General features: G+C 42.5%; 1 protein-coding gene across 1 annotated transcript in view; it reads left to right on the forward strand.

Moving 5' to 3' along the window:
* Positions 1 to 26981, forward strand: part of LOC132561275 (uncharacterized) — a 32360-nt gene that overhangs the window by 211 nt on the left and 5168 nt on the right. Inside the window, exons 2-7 of the mRNA XM_060226001.1 lie at positions 2815 to 3040; positions 21746 to 21998; positions 22125 to 22249; positions 25572 to 25698; positions 26126 to 26311; positions 26778 to 26897. Of these exons, the coding sequence (XP_060081984.1) occupies positions 2815 to 3040; positions 21746 to 21998; positions 22125 to 22249; positions 25572 to 25698; positions 26126 to 26311; positions 26778 to 26897 (1037 nt within the window). The remainder of the gene's footprint in view (positions 1 to 2814; positions 3041 to 21745; positions 21999 to 22124; positions 22250 to 25571; positions 25699 to 26125; positions 26312 to 26777; positions 26898 to 26981) is intronic.

Consider the following 26981-nt stretch of genomic DNA (forward strand, 5'->3'; position numbering starts at 1 on the left):
TTTATTCATTTGTTTTGATGGTTTGACTTTTTATCTGTATCATTTATGAAACATATTTTCATTCTTTTTACGTAACTACTTGTAATGAACGAAGCTGTTGTTCTTCAAATTTGGAGACAATAAAGAACTCATTTTGAATTTGAATTTTGAATATCTTAAGTAACATTTAAATAATATAATGATTAGTATATAAAAATCCTATGTTGAAAAGGCATTATATATAATTAAAAAAGGAAAACGATGTTTTGCCAAATTTAACAAAATATACGCGTCTGTTAACTTAACGAGGTTACCACCTGGTGACATTAATATCTGCTATTTACGCCATAGTCTATAACATCTGTTCTACGAAACACTTGTTCATCGTGACAAATTTCGGTGTATTATACAGGATATTATGTAGATTAATAATACCAGACTTACACTTTGTCACAAAATTACAATTTATAATTGGACCATGAGACATTGAGAAGTCTATAGTATAGCGTTGGGGATAATTGTCTTCTCCCTAACTAGATAACTGACCGAATGTGCTTTGTAAATTTGTTGTTTAGATGCATATTGTAGAATTTCTCATTCCTAAAGTATTTGTTCGCTACAAAAAGTATTTGTTCGCTACAAAAAGTATTTGTTCGCTACAAAAAGTATTTCGCGGTAAACATTTGTCATCTTATTTCTCATTTGTGTGTGACTAAACGTAACAGGGTTCATCATAGAACAATAATGTACATCAGTCGGCGGGGGTCATCATAGAACAATAATGTACATCAGTCGGCGGGGTTCATCATAGAACAATAATGTACATCAGTCGGCGGGGTTCATCATAGAACAATAATGTACATCAGTCGGCGGGGTTCATCATAGAACAATAATGTACATCAGTCGGCGGGGTTCATCATAGAACAATAATGTACATCAGTCGGCGGGGGTCATCATAGAACAATAATGTACATCAGTCGGCGGGGGTCATCATAGAACAATAATGTACATCAGTCGGCGGGGGTCATCATAGAACAATAATGTACATCAGTCGGCGGGGTTCATCATAGAACAATAATGTACATCAGTCGGCGGGGGTCATCATAGAACAATAATGTACATCAGTCGGCGGGGGTCGTTATAGAACAATAATGTACATCAGTCGGCGGGGTTCATCATAGAACAATAATGTACATCAGTCGGCGGGGGTCATCATAGAACAATAATGTACATCAGTCGGCGGGGGTCATTATAGAATGAACATCAGTCGGCGGGGGTCATTATAGAATGAACATGAGTCGGCGGGGTCATTATAGAATAAACATCAGTCGGCGGGGGTCATTATAGAATGAACATGAGTCGGCGGGGGTCGTTATAGAATGAACATGAGTCGGCGGGGGTCATAACAGAATGAACATCAGTCAGCGGAGGTCATTATAGAATAAACATCAGTCGGCGGGGGTCATTATAGAATGAACATCAGTCGATGGGGGTCATTATAGAATAAACATGAGTCGGCGGGGGTCTTTATAGAATGAACATGTGAGTCGGCGGGAGTCATTATAGAATGAACATGAGTCGGCGGGGGTCGTTATAGAATGAACATGAGTCGGCGGGAGTCATTATAGAATGAACATCAGTCGGCGGGAGTCATTATAGAATGAACATCAGTCGGCGGGAGTCATTATAGAATGAACATGAGTCGGCGGGGGTTATTATAGAATGAACATCAGTCTGCGGGGGTCATTATAGAATGAACATCAGTCGGCGGGGGTCATTATAGAATAAACATGAGTCGGCGGAGGTCACTATAGAATGAACATCAGTCGGCGGGGGTCATTATAGAATGAACATCAGTCGGCGGGGGTCGTTATAGAATGAACATGAGTCGGCGGGGGTCATAACAGAATGAACATCAGTCAGCGGAGGTCATTATAGAATGAACATCAGTCGGCGGGGGTCGTTATAGAATGAACATGAGTCGGCGGGGGTTATTATAGAATGAACATCAGTCTGCGGGGGTCATTATAGAATGAACATCAGTCGGCGGGGGTCATTATAGAATAAACATGAGTCGGCGGAGGTCACTATAGAATGAACATCAGTCGGCGGGGGTCATTATAGAATGAACATCAGTCGGCGGGGGTCGTTATAGAATGAACATGAGTCGGCGGGGGTCATAACAGAATGAACATCAGTCAGCGGAGGTCATTATAGAATGAACATCAGTCGGCGGGGGTCGTTATAGAATGAACATGAGTCGGCGGGGGTCATAACAGAATGAACATCAGTCAGCGGAGGTCACTATAGAATGAACATCAGTCGGCGGGGGTCGTTATAGAATGAACATGAGTCGGCGGGGGTCATATCAGAATGAACATCAGTCAGCGGAGGTCATTATAGAATGAACATCAGTCGGCGGGGATTATTATAGAATGAACATGAGTCGGCGGGGGTCATTATAGAATGAACATGAGTTGGCGGGGGTCATTATAGAATGAACATCAGTCGGCGGGGGTCGTTATAGAATGAACATGAGTCGGCGGGGGTCATAACAGAATGAACATCAGTCAGCGGAGGTCATTATAGAATGAACATGAGTCGGCGGGGGTCATAACAGAATGAACATCAGTCAGCGGAGGTCATTATAGAATGAACATGAGTCGGTGGTGTCGATAGTGTACAAACGTCAGTTGGTATCGCTAAATTGCGGGGAAGGCTTTGAGATATCAATCATAATAAAGGTATTCTGATTGAAATTTTGTACTTGTAAATACTTCATGAACCTTTTTCCTCCGATAGGACAATTATTTTAGTTTGCTCCTTTTTTTACAGTGACACTTTATTTGATATACTCTGCGTGTGCAGATCGCGTGACATATAAAAAGGTTTGCTATTATACCAACTGGTCCCAGTACCGTCCTGACGTCGGCAAGTTCCTTCCCAATGATATAGACCCCTTCCTTTGTACGCACGTCATCTTTGCCTTTGCAAAGCTCGTCGGGAACCGTATTGTGGCGCGAGAGTGGAATGATGAAACGGTTCCGTGGAAGAAAGGCTTGTATGTATTTTTCCTCCTTAATAATTATGATGTTATCTTTATTTTTGTCTGTGCACTGCAAATTACCAGTGATCTCCCAATCTTAATCTGGCGAGGAACATGATTATTGAAGCACCTAATACGCTTCCGAATGCACATTTATCTATAAGGATGATTTTTTTCTAGTAAAGAAAACAGAAAAAGTAGTATGCCAGAACAATCTATATTGCTTTCTCTTGTTTCGAAAACATGTATACCTTATTGTGAAATGAAGCATTATTTATCGTAATTAAGCTGTATGTTATTTCACCCATTACATGGACGATTTTTATGTAAATATTTACGTCCCTGCCTTAAAACTGGGTAGGGGGTTGGCAAATGATGTTTCCCATATCCGTCCCATCCCACCCGTCCTGATTCAATGTATCACTCCCATCCCACCCGTCCTGATTCAATGACTCCGTCCCATCTCACCCGTCCTGATTCAATGTATCCGTCCCATCTCACCCGTCCTGATTCAATAAATCCGTCCCGTCCCACCCCGTCCTGATTCAATGTATCCGTCCCGTCCCACCCCGTCCTGATTCAATGTATCCGTCCCGTCCCAACCCGTCCTGATTCAATGTATCCGTCCCATCTCACCCGTCCTGATTCAATAAATCCGTCCCATCCCACCCCGTCCTGATTCAATGTATCCGTCCCATCCCACCCCGTCCTGATTCAATGTATCCGTCCCATCCCACCCCGTCCTGATTCAATAAATCCGGCCCATCCCACCCCGTCCTGATTCAATAAATCCGGCCCATCCCACCCCGTCCTGATTCAATGTATCCGTCCCATCCCAGCCGCCCGTCCTGATTCAATAAATCCGTCCCATCCCAGCCTGTTCCGATTAAATGACTCCGTCCCGTCCCATCCCGTCCTGATTCAATGTATCCGTCCCATCCCACCCCGTCCTGATTCAATGACTCCGTCCCATCCCACCCCGTCCTGATTCAATGTATCTGTCCCATCCCACCCGTCCTGATTCAATGTATCCATCCCATCTCACCCCGTCCTGATTCAATGTATCTGTCCCATCTCACCCGTCCTGATTCAATGTATCCGTCCCGTCCCACCCCGTCCTGATTCAATGACTCCGTCACATCCCACCCCGTCCTGATTCAATGTATCTGTCCCATCCCACCCGTCCTGATTCAATGACTCCGTCCCATCTCACCCCGTCCTGATTCAATGACTCCGTCCCATCTCACCCCGTCCTGATTCAATGTATCCATCCCATCTCACCCGTCCTGATTCAATGTATCCGTCCCATCTCACCCGTCCTGATTCAATGTATCCGTCCCATCCCACCCCGTCCTGATTCAATGACTCCGTCCCATCTCACCCCGTCCTGATTCAATGACTCCCGTCCCATCCCACCCCGTCCTGATTCAATGTATCTGTCCCATCTCACCCCGTCCTGATTCAATGACTCCCGTCCCATCCCACCCCGTCCTGATTCAATGTATCCGTCCCATCTCACCCGTCCTGATTCAATAAATCCGTCCCGTCCCACCCCGTCCTGATTCAATGTATCCGTCCCGTCCCACCCCGTCCTGATTCAATGTATCCGTCCCGTCCCAACCCGTCCTGATTCAATGTATCCGTCCCATCTCACCCGTCCTGATTCAATAAATCCGTCCCATCCCACCCCGTCCTGATTCAATGTATCCGTCCCATCCCACCCCGTCCTGATTCAATGTATCCGTCCCATCCCACCCCGTCCTGATTCAATAAATCCGGCCCATCCCACCCCGTCCTGATTCAATAAATCCGGCCCATCCCACCCCGTCCTGATTCAATGTATCCGGCCCATCCCAGCCTGTTCCGATTAAATGACTCCGTCCCGTCCCATCCCGTCCTGATTCAATGTATCCGTCCCATCCCACCCCGTCCTGATTCAATGACTCCGTCCCATCCCACCCCGTCCTGATTCAATGTATCTGTCCCATCCCACCCGTCCTGATTCAATGTATCCATCCCGTCCCATCGCATCCTGATTCAATGACTCCGTCCCATCCCACCCCGTCCTGATTCAATGACTCCGTCCCATCTCACCCCGTCCTGATTCAATGTATCTGTCCCATCTCACCCGTCCTGATTCAATGTATCCGTTCCGTCCCACCCCGTCCTGATTCAATGACTCCGTCCCATCTCACCCCGTCCTGATTCAATGACTCCGTCACATCCCACCCCGTCCTGATTCAATGACTCCGTCCCATCCCACCCCGTCCTGATTCAATGTATCTGTCCCATCCCACCCCGTCCTGATTCAATGACTCCGTCCCATCTCACCCCGTCCTGATTCAATGACTCCGTCACATCCCACCCCGTCCTGATTCAATGACTCCGTCCCATCCCACCCCGTCCTGATTCAATGTATCTGTCCCATCTCACCCCGTCCTGATTCAATGTATCTGTCCCATCTCACCCCGTCCTGATTCAATGACTCCGTCACATCCCACCCCGTCCTGATTCAATGACTCCGTCACATCCCACCCCGTCCTGATTCAATGACTCCGTCCCATCTCACCCCGTCCTGATTCAATGACTCCGTCCCATCTCACCCCGTCCTGATTCAATGTATCCATCCCATCTCACCCGTCCTGATTCAATAAATCCGTCCCGTCCCACCCCGTCCTGATTCAATGTATCCGTCCCGTCCCACCCCGTCCTGATTCAATGTATCCGTTCCATCCCGGGCCGTCCTGATTCAATAAATCCGTCCCATCTCACCCCGTCCTGATTCAATGTATCCGTCCCATCTCACCCGTCCTGATTCAATGTATCCGTCCCATCCCACCCCGTCCTGATTCAATGACTCCGTCCCATCTCACCCCGTCCTGATTCAATGACTCCCGTCCCATCCCACCCCGTCCTGATTCAATGTATCTGTCCCATCTCACCCCGTCCTGATTCAATGACTCCCGTCCCACCCCACCCCGTCCTGATTCAATGACTCCGTCCCATCTCACCCCGTCCTGATTCAATGACTCCCGTCCCATCCCACCCCGTCCTGATTCAATGTATCCGTCCCATCCCACCCCGTCCTGATTCAATGACTCCGTCCCATCTCACCCCGTCCTGATTCAATGACTCCCGTCCCATCCCACCCCGTCCTGATTCAATGACTCCCGTCCCATCCCACCCCGTCCTGATTCAATGACTCCGTCCCATCTCACCCCGTCCTGATTCAATGACTCCCGTCCCATCCCACCCCGTCCTGATTCAATGACTCCGTCCCATCTCACCCCGTCCTGATTCAATGACTCCCGTCCCATCCCACCCCGTCCTGATTCAATAAATCCGTCCCGTCCCACCCCGTCCTGATTCAATGTATCCGTCCCGTCCCAACCCGTCCTGATTCAATGTATCTGTCCCATCTCACCCCGTCCTGATTCAATGACTCCCGTCCCATCCCACCCCGTCCTGATTCAATGTATCTGTTCCATTCCACAAGGATCAAACTTTATACAAAGGTCAATTATGAGTATATTTGGATATCGTTGTATTTCAGATACCCAAAGTCGAGGTCACCCTTGATATCTATAGGAATTCATGAATAAATTAAATTTTAACACTCAATAAATTAGTTTTTTCATGGAATTTGGCCAAACTTTATGCAAAGGTCCAGTATAAGAATACTTCGGACATCGCTGTGTTTCAGGGGTCCAAGGTCAAAGCCTTGGCGGAAGGGAAATCTATTTTTCTTTTCCTGGACTGATAGATCAACGCATTTCACCGATATGAGATTTCCTTGTCTCATCCTAGATTTCTAGACAAGCTTCACGTGATCTTTGCACGTTCTGAAAACAATTAAAGTGGCGTTAAAGACGTGACCCGGAAGTCGAATGACATTTATGAAATCACACACATACGCTAGTTCGTCTGCTACTGAAATCTTTTTGTTATCCTCAAAACTGAAAATCCTGTGTTGTCATCAAGATTGAAACTCATCTTAATCCACAATTTATTATTAATATTTATATATAAGATATAAGTATGGTTACATTTGACGTTTTATTGTCACGTACAATATAATTATATTTGATTTAACCACTATGAGTGAAGCGCCATCAACGCGTACTTGCACTCGGGACAAGGCATTGAATGGTCAAGCCTCGTGTTTGACAACTTAATAATTCTCTCTCTCGGGTTGAGAACCCCGCCTGTTCGAAAACTTAATTATCCCCCTTCCCCTTGAGTAGAGATCCCCCTGTCTCATCCTGAAGAGGAAGAAAGACTCTATCAAGCATAGACCTTTTCTAGTTCTACATCAAATACTTATCCTCCCTTCCTGGCATGGTACCATATCTCTGAACGTCTGAACTCAAATTCACTAGAATTGAACAAAATGACACACAGAGCCTTCTTTGTGCTTTAATGATTGCTAGAATTATTTGATCTATCGATAACCATACTGATCATTAATTTATGCTCCATAGAGTTCAAAGTATCCCAACATGTCTTGTCCCCTGTAAGTAACTCGGAGAATTTTGCATGGTCTGTTTAGATATCAACGAATTGAGGAGGGGTTACCAGTAAAACTACTCCGACATCTTACACCTGTCGAAATCCGCCCCAGATACGTTGAAATGTGTTTAAACTATATATTTTCATGAAGCCAAATAAATGCTGATTTCTTTCATATGTCATGAATTTGAACCCCCAAAGAGCACATTTTACGAAATCTTAATTTACAATCACACGAGCTATCATCAGTTTAACGATTATCTTTGTCAACCAGTGATTTCACAGCAGCGATGTTCTTTCTTGATGCTGAAGCACCGGGCCGTGGTTTCTCATTTATACCTACTTTACCGTTATTAGATTTACTGACCCGCCTGAAAATTGATCTCAAAAAGGCAAAAGAAGGCCATGTGTACTGTACAACTCCGCCTGTTTTGGACACAGCAAGTAAAACATATATGTATTTCAAATTTACTCCCAACGTTCAGAAATAGGCCCATTTTTCTGGTCAGGAGTCCATACCATTCGTCCGTGATATGTATCTTACTCAAAACCGGATTGTAAGTTTTTGAGTACATGACTTTGTAGTGTCCCAAGAACCTGTGCATTTTACTGACCGCTCGCACGGGAGTCTTGTACTTTCAGTCTTTGATGATAATGTGATATCAGTTTATGAAAATTACATATAAAAATACCCCTCTAGACCCCCCTATACCTACACCATCCTTTCCATGGTATAATGGAAATCGTCACTAGACCTTAGGAGGACTTTCGCAGTAGATTCTACCATCTTATGTCTTCACATGACCGAGATCCAGTACGCAGAGACCATCTTTATTTCCATTGTGTATGGTGTACGGGATGGTGACCACCCCCGACTTTCATGCTAAATCGTAGAAATAACGTGTGACATATGTCATTTATCCTGGTGACCAATCAGATTGTTGTCTGCAGTTCACCTTCCACTGGAAACAATGATACATTTTTAAACGCGACGTTTAGTTTTACTGGAGTGTATTTCTGTAGATACTAGTTGTGTAGTGTCGTGATGTACAGTTCCGGAATAGATACTAGTTGTGTAGTGTCGTGATGTACAGTTCCGGAGTAGATACTAGTTGTGTAGTGTCGTGATGTACAGTTCCGGAGTAGAAACTAGTTGTGTAGTGTCGTGATGTACAGTTCCGGAGTAGATACTAGTTGTGTAGTGTCGTGATGTACAGTTCCGGAGTAGAAACTAGTTGTGTAGTGTCGTGATGTACAGTTCCGGAGTAGATACTAGTTGTGTAGTGTCGTGATGTACAGTTCCGGAGTAGATACTAGTTTTGTAGTGTCGTGATGTACAGTTCCGGAGTAGATACTAGTTGTGTAGTGTCGTGATGTACAGTTCCGGAGTAGATACTAGTTGTGTAGTGTCGTGAAGTACAGTTCCGGAGTAGATACTAGTTGTGTAGTGTCGTGATGTACAGTTCCGGAGTAGAAACTAGTTGTGTAGTGTCGTGATGTACAGTTCCGGAGTAGATACTAGTTGTGTAGTGTCGTGATGTACATTTCCGGAGTAGAAACTAGTTGTGTAGTGTCGTGATGTACAGTTCCGGAGTAGATACTAGTTGTGTAGTGTCGTGATGTACAATTCCGGAGTAGATACTAGTTGTGTAGTGTCGTGATGTACATTTCCGGAGTAGATACTAGTTGTGTAGTGTCGTGATGTACAGTTCCGGGGTAGATACTAGTTGTGTAGTGTCGTGATGTACAGTTCCGGAGTAGAAACTAGTTGTGTAGTGTCATGATGTACAGTTCCGGAGTAGATACTAGTTGTGTAGTGTCGTGATGTACAGTTCCGGAGTAGATACTAGTTGTGTAGTGTCGTGATGTACAGTTCCGGAGTAGATATTAGTTGTGTAGTGTCGTGATGTACAGTTCCGGAGTAGATACTAGTTGTGTAGTGACGTGATGTGCAGTTCCGAAGTATATACTAGTTGTGTAGGGTCATGATGTACAGTTCCGGAGTAGATACTAGTTGTGTAGTGTCGTGATGTACAGTTCCGGAGTAGATATTAGTTGTGTAGTGTCGTGATGTACAGTTCCGGAGTAGATACTAGTTGTGAATTGTCGTGATGTATAGTTCCGGAGTAGATACTAGTTGTGTAGGGTCGTGATGTACAGTTCCGGAGAAGATACTAGTTGTGTAGTGTCGTGATGTACAGTTCCGGAGTAGATACTAGTTGTGTAGTGTCGTGATGTACAATTCCGGAGTATATACTAGTTGTGTAGTGTCGTGATGTACAGTTCCGGAGTAGATACTAGTTGTGTAGTGTCGTGATGTACAGTTCCGGAGTAGATACTAGTTGTGTAGTGACGTGATGTGCAGTTCCGAATTATATACTAGTTGTGTAGGGTCATGATGTACAGTTCCGGAGTAGATACTAGTTGTGTAGTGTCGTGATGTACAGTTCCGGAGTAGATACTAGTTGTGTAGTGACGTGATGTGCAGTTCCGAAGTATATACTAGTTGTGTAGGGTCATGATGTACAGTTCCGGAGTAGATACTAGTTGTGTAGTGTCGTGATGTACAGTTCCGGAGTAGATATTAGTTGTGTAGTGTCGTGATGTACAGTTCCGGAGTAGATACTAGTTGTGAATTGTCGTGATGTATAGTTCCGGAGTTGTGTAGATGTACAGTTCCGGAGAAGATACTAGTTGTGTAGTGTCGTGATGTACAGTTCCGGAGTAGATACTAGTTGTGTAGTGTCGTGATGTACAGTTCCGGAGTATATACTAGTTGTGTAGTGTCGTGATGTACAGTTCCGGAGTATATACTAGTTGTGTAGTGTCGTGATGTACAGTTCCGGAGTAGAGACTAGTTGTGTAGGGTCGTGATGTACAGTTCCGGAGTAGATACTAGTTGTGTAGTGTCGTGATGTACAGTTCCGGAGTAGATACTAGTTGTGTAGTGTCGTGATGTACAGTTCCGAAGTATATACTAGTTGTGTAGGGTCGTGATGTACAGTTCCGGAGTAGAGACTAGTTGTGTAGTGTCGTGATGTACAGTTCCGGAGTAGATACTAGTTGTGTAGTGTCGTGATGTACAGTTCCGGAGTAGATACTAGTTGTGTAGTGTCGTGATGTACAGTTCCGGAGTATATACTAGTTGTGTAGTGTCGTGATGTACAGTTCCGGAGTAGATACTAGTTGTGTAGTGTCGTGATGTACAGTTCCGGAGTAGATACTAGTTGTGTAGTGTCGTGATGTACAGTTCCGGAGTAGATACTAGTTGTGTAGTGTCGTGATGTACAGTTCCGGAGTAGATACTAGTTGTGTAGTGTCGTGATGTACAGTTCCGGAGTAGATACTAGTTGTGTAGTGTCGTGATGTACAGTTCCGGAGTAGATACTAGTTGTGTAGTGTCGTGATGTAGTAGAGACTAGTTGTGTAGTGTCGTGATGTACAGTTCCGGAGTAGATACTAGTTGTGTAGTGTCGTGATGTACAGTTCCGGAGTAGATACTAGTTGTGTAGTGACGTGATGTGCAGTTCCGAAGTATATACTAGTTGTGTAGGGTCGTGATGTACAGTTCCGGAGTAGATACTAGTTGTGTAGTGTCGTGATGTACAGTTCCGGAGTAGATACTAGTTGTGTAGTGTCGTGATGTACAGTTCCGGAGTAGATACTAGTTGTGTAGTGTCGTGATGTACAGTTCCGGAGTAGATACTAGTTGTGTAGTGTCGTGATGTACAGTTCCGGAGTAGATACTAGTTGTGTAGTGTCGTGATGTACAGTTCCGGAGTAGATACTAGTTGTGTAGTGTCGTGATGTACAGTTCCGGAGTAGATACTAGTTGTGTAGTGTCGTGATGTACAGTTCCGGAGTAGATACTAGTTGTGTAGTGTCGTGATGTACAGTTCCGGAGTAGATACTAGTTGTGTAGTGTCGTGATGTACAGTTCCGGAGTAGAGACTAGTTGTGTAGTGTCGTGATGTACAGTTCCGGAGTAGATACTAGTTGTGTAGTGTCGTGATGTACAGTTCCGTAGTATATACTAGTTGTGTAGTGTCGTGATGTACAGTTCCGGAGTAGATACTAGTTGTGTAGTGTCGTGATGTACAGTTCCGGAGTAGATACTAGTTGTGTAGTGTCGTGATGTACAGTTCCGGAGTATATACTAGTTGTGTAGTGTCGTGATGTACAGTTCCGGAGTAGATACTAGTTGTGTAGTGTCGTGATGTACAGTTCCGGAGTAGATACTAGTTGTGTAGTGTCGTGATGTACAGTTCCGGAGTAGATACTAGTTGTGTAGTGTCGTGATGTACAGTTCCGGAGTAGATACTAGTTGTGTAGTGTCGTGATGTACAGTTCCGGAGTATATACTAGTTGTGTAGTGTCGTGATGTACAGTTCCGGAGTAGAGACTAGTTGTGTAGTGTCGTGATGTACAGTTCCGGAGTAGATACTAGTTGTGTAGTGTCGTGATGTACAGTTCCGGAGTATATACTAGTTGTGTAGTGTCGTGATGTACAGTTCCGGAGTAGATACTAGTTGTGTAGTGTCGTGATGTACAGTTCCGGAGTAGATACTAGTTGTGTAGTGTCGTGATGTACAGTTCCGAAGTATATACTAGTTGTGTAGTGTCGTGATGTACAGTTCCGGAGTAGATACTAGTTGTGTAGTGTCGTGATGTACAGTTCCGGAGTAGATACTAGTTGTGTAGTGTCGTGATGTACAGTTCCGGAGTAGATACTAGTTGTGTAGTGTCGTGATGTACAGTTCCGGATTAGATACTAGTTGTGTAGTGTCGTGATGTACAGTTCCGGAGTAGATACTAGTTGTGTAGTGTCGTGATGTACAGTTCCGGAGTAGATACTAGTTGTGTAGTGTCGTGATGTACAGTTCCGGAGTAGATACTAGTTGTGTAGTGTCGTGATGTACAGTTCCGGAGTATATACTAGTTGTGTAGTGTCGTGATGTACAGTTCCGGAGTTACTAGTTGTGTAGTGTCGTGATGTACAGTTCCGGAGTATATACTAGTTGTGTAGTGTCGTGATGTACAGTTCCGGAGTAGATACTAGTTGTGTAGTGTCGTGATGTACAGTTCCGGAGTAGATACTAGTTGTGTAGTGTCGTGATGTACAGTTCCGGAGTAGATATTAGTTGTGTAGTGTCGTGATGTACAGTTCCGGAGTAGATACTAGTTGTGTAGTGTCGTGATGTACAGTTCCGGAGTAGATACTAGTTGTGTAGTGTCGTGATGTACAGTTCCGGAGTAGATATTAGTTGTGTAGTGTCGTGATGTACAGTTCCGGAGTAGATACTAGTTGTGTAGTGTCGTGATGTACAGTTCCGGAGTAGATACTAGTTGTGTAGTGTCGTGATGTACAGTTCCGGAGTAGATACTAGTTGTGTAGTGTCGTGATGTACAGTTCCGGAGTAGATACTAGTTGTGTAGTGTCGTGATGTACAGTTCCGGAGTAGATACTAGTTGTGTAGTGTCGTGATGTACAGTTCCGGAGTAGATACTAGTTGTGTAGTGTCGTGATGTACAGTTCCGGAGTAGATGTACTAGTTGTGTAGTGTCGTGATGTACAGTTCCGGAGTAGATACTAGTTGTGTAGTGTCGTGATGTACAGTTCCGGAGTAGAGACTAGTTGTGTAGTGTCGTGATGTACAGTTCCGGAGTAGATACTAGTTGTGTAGTGTCGTGATGTACAGTTCCGGAGTAGATACTAGTTGTGTAGTGTCGTGATGTACAGTTCCGGAGTAGATACTAGTTGTGTAGTGTCGTGATGTACAGTTCCGGAGTAGAGACTAGTTGTGTAGTGTCGTGATGTACACGGAGTAGAGACTAGTTGTGTAGTGTCGTGATGTACAGTTCCGGAGTAGATACTAGTTGTGTAGTGTCGTGATGTACAGTTCCGGAGTAGATACTAGTTGTGTAGTGTCGTGATGTACAGTTCCGGAGTAGAGACTAGTTGTGTAGTGTCGTGATGTACAGTTCCGGAGTAGATACTAGTTGTGTAGTGTCGTGATGTACAGTTCCGGAGTAGAGACTAGTTGTGTAGTGTCGTGATGTACAGTTCCGGAGTAGAGACTAGTTGTGTAGTGTCGTGATGTACAGTTCCGGAGTAGAGACTAGTTGTGTAGTGTCGTGATGTACAGTTCCGGAGTAGAGACTAGTTGTGTAGTGTCGTGATGTACAGTTCCGGAGTAGAGACTAGTTGTGTAGTGTCGTGATGTACAGTTCCGGAGTAGAGACTAGTTGTGTAGTGTCGTGATGTACAGTTCCGGAGTAGAGACTAGTTGTGTAGTGTCGTGATGTACAGTTCCGGAGTAGAGACTAGTTGTGTAGTGTCGTGATGTACAGTTCCGGAGTAGAGACTAGTTGTGTAGTGTCGTGATGTACAGTTCCGGAGTAGAGACTAGTTGTGTAGTGTCGTGATGTACAGTTCCGGAGTAGAGACTAGTTGTGTAGTGTCGTGATGTACAGTTCCGGAGTAGAGACTAGTTGTGTAGTGTCGTGATGTACAGTTCCGGAGTGGATTTGATGAACATACTTACAATTCTGATTTTAACACTATATCAAAATGTCAAAAAATAAATATGTTTAATGGTATGGTAATGGGCAAGGTCAATTCATATCATGTCCCAGGAACCACGCTATACACGCAGAATGATCTAACATTACTATATAGGACGAAAGGAGTTAGCCACACTCTAGTGCACAGCTTCCATCGTAACTCACGCCACTGGTGGGGACTTAAGCGTTGTCCTAACTCAGCCGAATTCCTGGATATTTCTTCCCGCCATGTGTAATCTTGATTAATTTGAGCTTTAGCGAACCTGATTAATTGTGGTTACATGAGACAGGTAATCGATGTAAGGCACTGTCCTTTCCCTAAAAGTGGTCGCCATAACCTTCTTGATGGACCCGATGGCTTCGGGCTTGCTTCCATCCTATCAAATGCTGCTTATTTTTCGGCTTCACTCGCGGTATCGTCCGAAAGCATTCTTGAGACCCAGTTTGCGCGTAGCTTGAGCAGTTTGTCTTTTGTCGTGTAGTATGCCATGCATGTATCATAATAGAAAACCCTTTGTTTCTGTTAACTTGTTTCCCATCTCTAGTGTGTGCACAGTGTCGGTATTGGTTGACAAACGTCTTTGTCGGAGGGATCATCTTCTAAACTCCCTCCACGCTGGTATAATTTCACCCGCCGTTCGCTAGACGTCGAAGGGGAATACTCAGTATAAACGTCAGTCACTTGTTTTCCAACCTTTTTTTCATATTTACCATTCAGGACTGGAAACTTCATCGTCGTTCAATATTCAACGTTGTCCATTTTACCAAATCAGTGTAGTCAGTTGTAGACAGCAATCCTACCTGAAATCAGTAGATATGATAAGACTGGTTATTAGATGTGGTGCATTGAAACACTCTACAGGGAAAAGAGGTGAGAGATTCCAAACTTTTCGATGTCACCTCATAAAATCATGGTTTGTAGGCCCCGAGTTTATGAATCATAATAGAATATTGATACATGTAGTGAATTTGGAAACAAAGTAACGTCCAAACAGACAAGAAACAAGAACCTATATCCTAGGAATGATAAGTAGTGCTCAGAAACTATCTCGACCATTCTGATTTGGAGGAAAGAAATGTCACTTCCACCACAGTGTTTGTCAGGAACTAGATATTTTTCACTCCACCACAGTGTTTGTATTGGAGAATAATATCTAATGTCACTCCACCACAGTGTTTGTCCTGGAGGAACTAGAAATCTGTCACTCCACCACAGTGTTTGTCCTGGAGGAACTAGATAATGTCACTCCAGGAATTGACAGTCACTCCACCACAATGTTTGTCCAGGAGGAACTAGAAATCAGTCACTCCACCACAATGTTTGTCCTGGAGGAACTAGATATCTGTCACTCCACCACAGTGTTTGTCCTGGAGGAACTAGATATCTGTCACTCCACCACAGTGTTTGTCCTGGAGGAACTAGATATCTGTCACTCCACCACAGTGTTTGTCCTGGAGGAACTAGATATCTGTCACTCCACCACAGTGTTTGTCCTGGAGGAACTAGATATATGTCACTCCACCACAGTGTTTGTCCTGGAGGAACTAGATATATGTCACTCCACCACAGTGTTTGTCCTGGAGGAACTAGAAATCTGTCACTCCACCACAGTGTTTGTCCTGGAGGAACTAGATATCTGTCACTCCACCACAGTGTTTGTCCTGGAGGAACTAGATATATGTCACTCCACCACAGTGTTTGTCCTGGAGGAACTAGATATCTGTCACTCCACCACAGTGTTTGTCCTGGAGGAACTAGATATATGTCACTCCACCACAGTGTTTGTCCTGGAGGAACTAGATATCTGTCACTCCACCACAGTGTTTGTCCTGGAGGAACTAGATATCTGTCACTCTACCACAGTGTTTGTCCTGGAGGAACTAGAAATCTAACACTCCACCACAGTGTTTGTCCTGGAGGAACTAGAAATCTGTCACTCCACCACAGTGTTTGTCCTGGAGGAACTAGATATCTGTCACTCCACCACAGTGTTTGTCCTGGAGGAACTAGATATCTGTCACTCCACCACAGTGTTTGTCCTGGAGGAACTAGATATCTGTCACTCCACCACAGTGTTTGTCCTGGAGGAACTAGATATCTGTCACTCCACCACAGTGTTTGTCCTGGAGGAACTAGATATCTGTCACTCCACCACAGTGTTTGTCCTGGAGGAACTAGATATCTGTCACTCCACCACAGTGTTTGTCCTGGAGGAACTAGATATCTGTCACTCCACCACAGTGTTTGTCCTGGAGGAACTAGATATATCTGTCACTCCACCACAGTGTTTGTCCTGGAGGAACTAGATATCTGTCACTCCACCACAGTGTTTGTCCTGGAGGAACTAGATATCTGTCACTCCACCACAGTGTTTGTCCTGGAGGAACTAGATATCTGTCACTCCACCACAGTGTTTGTCCTGGAGGAACTAGATATCTGTCACTCCACCACAGTGTTTGTCCTGGTCACTCCACCAGAGGAACTAGATATCTGTCACTCCACCACAGTGTTTGTCCTGGAGGAACTAGATATTTGTCACTTCACTACAGTGTTTGTCCTGGAGGAACTAGATATCTGTCACTGCACTACAGTGTTTGTCCTGGAGGAACTAGATATCTGTCACTCCACCACAGTGTTTGTCCTGGAGGAACTAGATATCTGTCACTCCACCACAGTGTTTGTCCTGGAGGAACTAGATATCTGTCACTCCACCACAGTGTTTGTCCTGGAGGAACTAGATATCTGTCACTTCACTACAGTGTTTGTCCTGGAGGAACTAGGTATCTGTCACTCCCACCACAGTGTTTGTCCTGGAGGAACTAGATATCTGTCACTCCACCACAGTGTTTGTCCTGGAGGAACTAGATATCTGTCACTCCACCACAGTGTTTGTCCTGGAGGAACTAGATATCTGTCACTTCACCACAGTGTTTGTCCTGGAGGAACTAGATATCTGTCACTCCACCACAGTGTTTGTCCTGGAGGAACTAGATATCTGTCACTCCACCACAGTGTTTGTCCTGGAGGAACTAGAAATCTAACACTCCACCACAGTGTTTGTCCTGGAGGAACTTGATATCTGTCACTCCACCACAGTGTTGTATTTGAGTAATTGATTTCAGTCACTCCACCACAATGTTTGTCCTGGAGGAACTAGATATCTGTCACTCCACCACAGTGTTGTATTTGAGTAATTGATTTCAGTCACTCCACCACAATGTTTGTCCTGGAGGAACTAGATATATGTCACTCCACCACAGTGTTTGTCCTGGAGGAACTAGATATCAGTCACTCCACCACAGTGTTTGTCCTGGAGGAACTAGATATCAGTCACTCCACCACAGTGTTTGTCCTGGAGGAACTAGATATCTGTCACTCCACCACAGTGTTTGTCCTGGAGGAACTAGATATCTGTCACTCCACCACAGTGTTTGTCCTGGAGGAACTAGATATCTGTCACTCCACCACAGTGTTTGTCCTGGAGGAACTAGATATCTGTCACTCCACCACAGTGTTTGTCCTGGAGGAACTAGATATCAGTCACTCCACCACAGTGTTTGTCCTGGAGGAACTAGATATCTGTCACTCCACCACAGTGTTTGTCCTGGAGGAACTAGATATCTGTCACTCCACCACAGTGTTTGTCCTGGAGGAACTAGATATCTGTCACTCCACCACAGTGTTTGTCCTGGAGGAACTAGATATCTGTCACTCCACCACAGTGTTGTATTTGAGTAATTGATTTCAGTCACTCCACCACAATGTTTGTCCTGGAGGAACTAGATATCTGTCACTCCACCACAGTGTTGTATTTGAGTAATTGATAATTCCACCACAGTGTGTATTTGAGATCCCTTCAGTCACTCCACCACAATGTTTGTCCTGGAGGAACTAGATATCTGTCACTCCACCACAGTGTTGTATTTGAGTAATTGATTTCAGTCACTCCACCAAAATGTTTGTCCTGGAGGAACTAGATATCAGTCACTCCACCACAGTGTTTGTCCTGGAGGAACTAGATATCTGTCACTCCACCACAGTGTTTGTCCTGGAGGAACTAGATATCTGTCACTCCACCACAGTGTTTGTCCTGGAGGAACTAGATATCTGTCACTCCACCACAGTGTTGTATTTGAGTAATTGATTTCAGTCACTCCACCACAATGTTTGTCCTGGAGGAACTAGATATCTGTCACTCCACCACAGTGTTGTATTTGAGTAATTTATTTCAGTCACTCCACCACAATGTTTGTCCTGGAGGAACTAGATATCAGTCACTCCACCACAATGTTTGTCCTGGAGGAACTAGATATCTGTCACTTCACTACAGTGTTTGTCCTGGAGGAACTAGATATCTGTCACTCTACCACAGTGTTTGTCCTGGAGGAACTAGAAATCTAACACTCCACCACAGTGTTTGTCCTGGAGGAACTAGATATCTGTCACTTCACTACAGTGTTTGTCCTGGAGGAACTAGATATCTGTCACTTCACTACAGTGTTTGTCCTTGAGGAACTAGGTATCTGTCACTCCCACCACAGTGTTTGTCCTGGAGGAACTAGATATCTGTCACTTCACTACAGTGTTTGTCCTGGAGGAACTAGATATCTGTCACTCCACCACAGTGTTTGTCCTGGAGGAACTAGATATCTGTCACTTCACTACAGTGTTTGTCCTGGAGGAACTAGATATTTGTCACTTCACTACAGTGTTTGTCCTGGAGGAACTAGATATCTGTCACTCTACCACAGTGTTTGTCCTGGAGGAACTAGAAATCTAACACTCCACCACAGTGTTTGTCCTGGAGGAACTTGATATCTGTCACTCCACCACAGTGTTGTATTTGAGTAATTGATTTCAGTCACTCCACCACAATGTTTGTCCTGGAGGAACTAGATATCTGTCACTCCACCACAGTGTTGTATTTGAGTAATTGATTTCAGTCACTCCACCACAATGTTTGTCCTGGAGGAACTAGATATCTGTCACTCCACCACAATGTTTGTCCTGGAGGAACTAGATATCAGTCACTCCACCACAATGTTTGTCCTGGAGGAACTAGATATCAGTCACTCCACCACAGTGTTTGTCCTGGAGGAACTAGATATCTGTCACTCCACCACAGTGTTTGTCCTGGAGGAACTAGATATCTGTCACTCCACCACAGTGTTTGTCCTGGAGGAACTAGATATCTGTCACTCCACCACAGTGTTTGTCCTGGAGGAACTAGATATCTGTCACTCCACCACAGTGTTTGTCCTGGAGGAACTAGATATCTGTCACTCCACCACAGTGTTGTATTTGAGTAATTGATTTCAGTCACTCCACCAAAATGTTTGTCCTGGAGGAACTAGATATCAGTCACTCCACCACAGTGTTTGTCCTGGAGGAACTAGATATCTGTCACTCCACCACAGTGTTTGTCCTGGAGGAACTAGATATCTGTCACTCCACAACAGTGTTTGTCCTGGAGGAACTAGATATCTGTCACTCCACCACAGTGTTGTATTTGAGTAATTGATTTCAGTCACTCCACCACAATGTTTGTCCTGGAGGAACTAGATATCTGTCACTCCACCACAGTGTTGTATTTGAGTAATTGATTTCAGTCACTCCACCACAATGTTTGTCCTGGAGGAACTAGATATCTGTCACTCCACCACAGTGTTGTATTTGAGTAATTGATTTCAGTCACTCCACCAAAATGTTTGTCCTGGAGGAACTAGATATTAGTCACTCCACCACAGTGTTTGTCCTGGAGGAACTAGATATCAGTCACTCCACCACAGTGTTTGTCCTGGAGGAACTAGATATCTGTCTGGTTTATCCTCCCAGGAATCGACCACTTGTCTTCTTTTTTCATTTGATATTATTTTATTTTCAAAAAAAAAAAAAATGATTTGACTTATGATCATCAATTATTATTTGGGTCAATTATATGAGTGTGTTCTATAACATCAAGCAATTCACATATTATTTTCAAAATATTGCCGGGACTGAAATCCTCAGATTGATAGAAAATATACTGACAATGTCGTAACGAAATAGCATCGCCAGCGATACATAACCTCGATAAAGGAACAAACATGTACCATATATTCTCATGGGATCGTTTTACTGGCCTTGACAAAGACAGGTCGTTTTTTTCTTATCGTAGAAATACTTTGAAGTGTTAAAGGACAAATCACATTATAGCGCTTGTGGTAAAAATCTCCAATTCTCTAAATTAAGAAAGTGTATCTTGCATTATTCTTGGAAACAGGATTTTTTCCTTTTTAGTAGCTTATGAAAATAACTAAAATGTCAGAAGATTTTCCAGTTTCCATATGGCATGCTATCGGGATATTTCAAAAACATGGTGATGCCATTGAGTGCAGAGATATAATACAATAATCTGTAGACTGCCTACGGGTTCTGGGATAAAGGAGTGACCATTTATATTGAGGACTGGAGAAAATATTACTTCACGTGGCGCCGCCTGAGGCAATGTCGTCATTTCTGATGTCAGAAGCTATTGTACTATTACTTTATCTGATCACGTCTGGCCCATGCCCTGAGTTATCTTAATTACACAGAACTACCAATATATAGTTTCTCTCTCTCTCTCTCTCTCTCTCTCTCTCTCTCTCTCTCTCTCTCTCTCTCTCTCTCTCTCTCTCTCTCTCTCTCTCTCTCTCTCTCTCTCTCTCTCTCTCTCTCTCTCTCTCTCTCTCTCTCTCTCTCTCTCTCTCTCTCTCTCTCTCTCTCTCTCTCTCTCTCTCTCTCTCTCTCTCTCTCTCTCTCTCTCTCTCTCTCTCTCTCTCTCTCTCTCTCAGAAAGGAAATCTACCATTCAGAATGCTATGGAAGGAATGCAAATCGGCTAGGTAGCGTTTATAATAACCCATCCAGCGCCTTATTGTTTGTTTGGACTTCTGAATACTGTATTCAGTGTGGGTGTATATGTCCAGAGGAACGATCGTGATGCCGCGAGACATATATTACCAATATCATCATGTTGTTGAACATGTGCATCGTAAGAGGGTCGTTACTTAGACATAAAATATTACCGAAGTGACGTGTCTAGAGAGGCCTCGACAACCACCAGGTGCTCGCCTACAAACACCAACAATAGTAGTTTTACGGACACCTGTATTTCTAACGAGGTGATTCGGATTCACACCTATATTTGTTTTACAATTAAACAAAGATGTGATATATAAGATACACACTACAAGTCTGATGGGGTTTAACAGTACAAACTGCGGGTGTATTGTCCTAGTATCAAGGGTGCTTAAAAATGACGAGTTCATCGGTATTCATTAATTAGGGTCAATGTTTCGTCGCACAGGTCAATAGACATCGAAAGATGTTTGGTTCTAAAACTTTAACACTTTGTTTGTGACTTTTAACACAATGTTTATGACGTTTAACACATTCTGTATGACGTTTAACACATTGTTTGTGACGTTTTGCCTGTCACCTTATGCTTGCCCCGTGATTAATTACTGTAAGTTGCCTATAACTATGTTAAGTGTTATTGGGTTTTTTTTCTTGTCAACAAAGAAACACAAAAAAGTTAAATCATTAATCATGTCTCCTATCATGTAAAATAAATCAGAAATGTGTTAACTTAAAAAAATTTCTATAAAAACGTCTGTATTTTAGATATGAACACGTGACAGACCTGAAGAAAATTAATCCCAAGTTGAAGGTTTTACTTTCGGTGGGAGGATGGAATGCCGGTGGAAAACCTTTCTCTGATTTGGCAGCAACCGCAGCGGGAAGAAAGGAATTTGCGACAACTTCTGTTACTTTTCTACGAAAAAGACATTTTGATGGACTCGATATCGACTGGGAATTCCCTGGTAGTAATGGCGGTGCTCCAAGTGATAAAGAAAACCTCTCTCTTCTTCTCAAGGTATGTATTGTACCTGAGCAGTACAAATGTTGGAGTGAAACCTGTCGACAGCGTGGTGTAGAACCAAAATTATTGATGATAATAATAATGATAAAATACTCATTTGTTTTTTATTATATGGTATAGGAAGTCAGCACTGTGTTTGAAAAGGAGGAGAGGGCAGCAGTACGAGATAGACTTTTGCTGTCTATTGCAGTTCCGGCTAGCCAGGACAAGATCGACCAAGGTTACAAAGTGCCTGATGTGTCACTGTAAGTAAGGTCTACATACTTATGTTAATATTCCTACCAGCTGTAATGCTCTATATCATGTAGGTATTGGGAAGACTGAAATTTATCCGGAGTATACTTCGTTTGGCATCTGTCGCAGTATTAACTAAAAACCGGTCACCAGGCACGATATGAATTTCAAATTAAAATGTAGTTCAGGGCCACAGGCTCTCGCCCCCAGCCCCCCAACCCCCCCCCCCAACCCCCCAACCCCTTAAGAGAAAGGTTTGTATAACAAGAAAACGGAGTATTGCTAAAGCAGCACACACCGGCCCCGACAAACTAATGATGATTAAACTGTAATGATATATACCGATGTATGGAGGGTTAAAAGTGCTTATAAAGCATAACTATACATTGTCATCACCAATTTATGGAGGGTTAAAAGTGCTTATAAAGCATATCTATACATTTTCATCACCAATTTATGGAGGGTTAAAAGTGCTTATAAAGCATAGCTATACATTTTCATCACCAATGTATGGAGGGTTAAAAGTGCTTATAAAGCATAATTATACATTTTCATCACCAATGTATGGAGGGTTAAAAGTGCTTATAAAGCATAACTATACATTGTCATCACCAATTTATGGAGGGTTAAAAGTGCTTATAAAGCATATCTATACATTTTCATCACCAATTTATGGAGGGTTAAAAGTGCTTATAAAGCATATCTATACATTTTCATCACCAATGTATGGAGGGTTAAAAGTGCTTATAAAGCATAATTATACATTTTCATCACCAATGTATGGAGGGTTAAAAGAGCCATAATTCTTACATAATGTTTTCATTCTTATTTTATTCTATTTTTCTAACTATTTTTTTATTATTTATGTAATCATCGCTAATGTTAAAAAATTGTTTTCTTTTACCAATATGATATTAGATGACAATTTTAACTCTTGATTTTTACTTTTTAGAATTTCCATTTCTGTATTTTAACTTAAAAATTCAGGTTTAACATGTTATAAACTCTTTTGTTGTTTATATTGATTACCTTCCTGTTGTATTTTGTATTTTTGAACTTGAAATTTAGCGTCAGTATTTTGCAGTTTTAATCAACTTTTCATATTTGTCATTGATTTTTCCCGTGATAATAATGATAGTTGCGGTACAATTTTTGCTTAAGATTCTTTCATCATTTGTTATTTTTTCATTAAAAACGGGACTGAGCAAGTAATACAAATGTTATTCGAAATGTGAAAACTAAGATTGAAAACACAAAATAGAAAAAGAAAAAAATCAAACAAAATGAAATACAATACTATAAGATAAAATAAAAGGACAAGTTAGAATAATGACCCGAATATTCAACTTAAATTTGTGACGCCAGAGGGCGTTCAAAAATATTGGTACCGGAAGTAATGGACGACTCCCTATACGGCCCCTATACGGCAACATTCACGCACACAGATATCCAGAGACGCCTACAGGATTTGTCTTGTGTTAAATACGTCTCTAATATATCTTATTTCATGCACTTTTTTATTCACTACCATGCCCGGTTTTAACACTGATTATCTGGATTCAGACACATTTGTCTAATCTTTAGATTCAAATCTTTCAAACGATTTAAGAAAATAAACATTTTCACGACGCCGAACAAGTTTTAGATATGAGCCTGGCCATCTTGTCATGCGAATTTGCTACTTTCGTTTTTCTGCAAATGATTATTATTTCACTTTAAACAGGACCTGGATCATATCCGTTTCCGAGGGAGAGTAGTAATGTTATAATTTCGAAACTTTTCATTATCCTGATTAATGTACATGGCCATGCATGCCAAGAAATTGTTTTAACAGATTTTAGTTGATAAATAAGAGAGTCCCGACATTTACTGAAAACCACTATACAGAACAGTTCTAAACAAGCGCTGTGTGCGAAGATGCATCATACGATGTTTAAATTGTAAGGTCTGGTCCTTCGTCAAAACATCAACGATAAAACTTTTCCTAACCTAAGTTTCAGCATGGTACCATTTTCAGTCAGTATAGAAGGTATTATCCGTCTACGGTGTACAAACATAGATTAATATTCAAATACTAACTTATTAGAGGACCTCCTAAGGTCAACATTTGGTCATCCACCTGCACTCGTGACTGAAAATCAAGTAATATACATGTAATACCGAGACTATAGTGATGGTGAAATAAAATGATAATTTCATCACAGTTCAAATTCAAAAGAGGTATTTCCATTTATTTATCTTGTTTAATTTTAAATTCAGTTAAACATTTTATTTGCGTCAAATATATACCATGGGATTGAGCACAAGTTATCAAACTTTCTCTGAATCATAGTTCCAAATGGAAAGCAATACAACATTGAAAGGTACATGTGTCATTTATGTACACTGATTAAATGCTTCCTGTTTTTAGACATAAGCTAATAAAAAGTTACGTCTGAATTTTTCTGTGATTGATAATGATAGGAATATTACTTACAATGTATTTATTACTGGAATATAACACCGAGCTGTATCACAGAAGTCAGTTCCAAGCTCCGAAAGGACTGCACGACAACATACATCTGACTCTGACAACACCCCATGTTTTTTAGACGTTCATGCCTATCTACAGGAACTCGACACATTCAGAACAGATAATCAATTGATTTTCAAAATGAATGTGTTTGATTTTAACGAAATATTCTATTGATTTTTATCCGAGTTTCGAACCACTTGTCAATAGTATCATTTTTGGAACGCCGATGTGTAAACCGTTCGCCCATTCCGCGACCATCACAACGGATGTGAATTATTATGACTGATTCCTGTAGATATCGCCACACAAATTAGTCGTAAATCAACACGCCCAAATTGTTAAACAAATATTATTGGTACAAATACAGACTTTCAATACTTATTTTTCCAATTTTAATCAATACAATGCCTTAAATTGAATGATTACTAGTACTATATTATTATAGTGTCAACTTCCGAGTCGGTGTGGTTGTGAGGGAGCGCTCCGTAATTTTCAAAGGCATGTTTAGAATGTATTAGCCCCAGTTGATAGATTGGTTTTTAAACATGCAGCGCGGGTTTTTGGACACACTTCTATTGATAGATTGGGAGGCTATGTGGTAGATTGGGAGGCTATGCACGAACGGACGGACGCCCGACGGAGAGGAATAGTCCCTTCCCCACTTTCACTGGTAGGACCTAATAAGCGAACGTAGGCGTTCCATCAGCTAGGAATGAGATAAGGTTATATTAAAAAAGAGCTTTTTATATACAAAACTATTAATACACAATGCAAGGAATTACCTACTAAATGTCGTGTACACTGCCAACTTATTTCAGGTATTGTGATATGATCAATGTGATGACATACAACTATCACGGAATGTGGGACAAATCTACCGGCCATCACAGCGCCCTGTTCAAACGAAAAGTCGACACCACTGAGTACCAGTCCAAACTCAATGTTGTAAGTATTTCAGAACATTTTTTTTTCATGCTGGTAATGTCAAAAGAATGAAAGAAGTAGAAGATTAGTGTGCTACGTTTCGATGACTACACTGTCACCTTCATCAGTCAGATGACCAGTATGAATCGTACTAGCACTGGCGTACGTAGTGTCTTTTCGACTGTACTATACTCCTATGTACAATGATTCCGACGAGACATAAGCTGTTTCCGACCACCCTAACACCATGTTCGGTAAGCTTTCAGTTTGCCCTTATTGTATCTATTAGTACTGTGGGTTCCCTCTATCCAAACGACTAATATTTGAGCTACAAAAATAGGTGCAAAACTCCCATGGGGTTTCAGAACGTTGGTCTCCCTGTGGAAACCTGATTTACTACTAACTTTCTGTCTGTAATACAATAGTCATGCTTTTACTGTTTATGCAGGCATGGACGATGAACTATTGGATACGCATGGGTGCTCAAGCCAACAAACTCATCCTCGGGTTTCCACAGTTCGGTCGAGGATTTACACTGACTGATTCCAACAAGAAAGCAGTCGGGGATGGTGTTAGTGGCGGGAGTGTCAGTGGCACGTTTACAAAAGAAGCGGGCTTCCTGGCCTACTACGAGGTACACTTCTATACACACAGCTTATCAAGTTGAGCATGATCCAAAAACAAGTGTCTTGATTACCTACAAGATTTACCCCGAAAGATTAACTATTAAAAATCGACTGAAGGATGTTGCCATGGATCGAATCATGTTGCCATGTATACAGAAACGAGATATTTATATAATTAAAACAAAAGTTGTAACATAACGGGTTGAAAGCAAAGTGCGGCTTTGAGTACAACCAGATGATATAATTTAGGCGAAAACCCTGATATAGCCCTTGTTTAAAAAATCTTTATTTAATTTGAATTGACACTGAATAACTTAACACTGCATTTCCCTTCACTATAACACGATGTACATTGTCGATATTTCATAAAAAAATAATACATGAATCAAATCTATTTTCATTCAATCTTCAATCTGTGTGTTAACCGTACTTGAATTTGTTAATTTATAACAATAGAGGCATATTCTGTTGTAGATTTGCAAGATGTTGAAATCTGGAGCGGCAGTAACTTGGGATGATGTACAGAAAGTTCCACATCTGGTGCTTGGTGATCAGTGGATTGGTTTCGACAACGAGCGCAGTATCAGAGAAAAGGTAAATGATTTTACGCCATAGCGTGCCCTGTGTGAGAAATCAACATCACAATGCCGAGAATTTGCTCAGATTTAACATTCCTGT

This window comes from Ylistrum balloti, unplaced genomic scaffold (genome assembly GCF_031769215.1).
Source record: "Ylistrum balloti isolate Yb309-2 unplaced genomic scaffold, AGI_CSIRO_Ybal_v1 Utg371186, whole genome shotgun sequence".
In the NCBI taxonomy this organism is placed as follows: domain Eukaryota; kingdom Metazoa; phylum Mollusca; class Bivalvia; order Pectinida; family Pectinidae; genus Ylistrum; species Ylistrum balloti.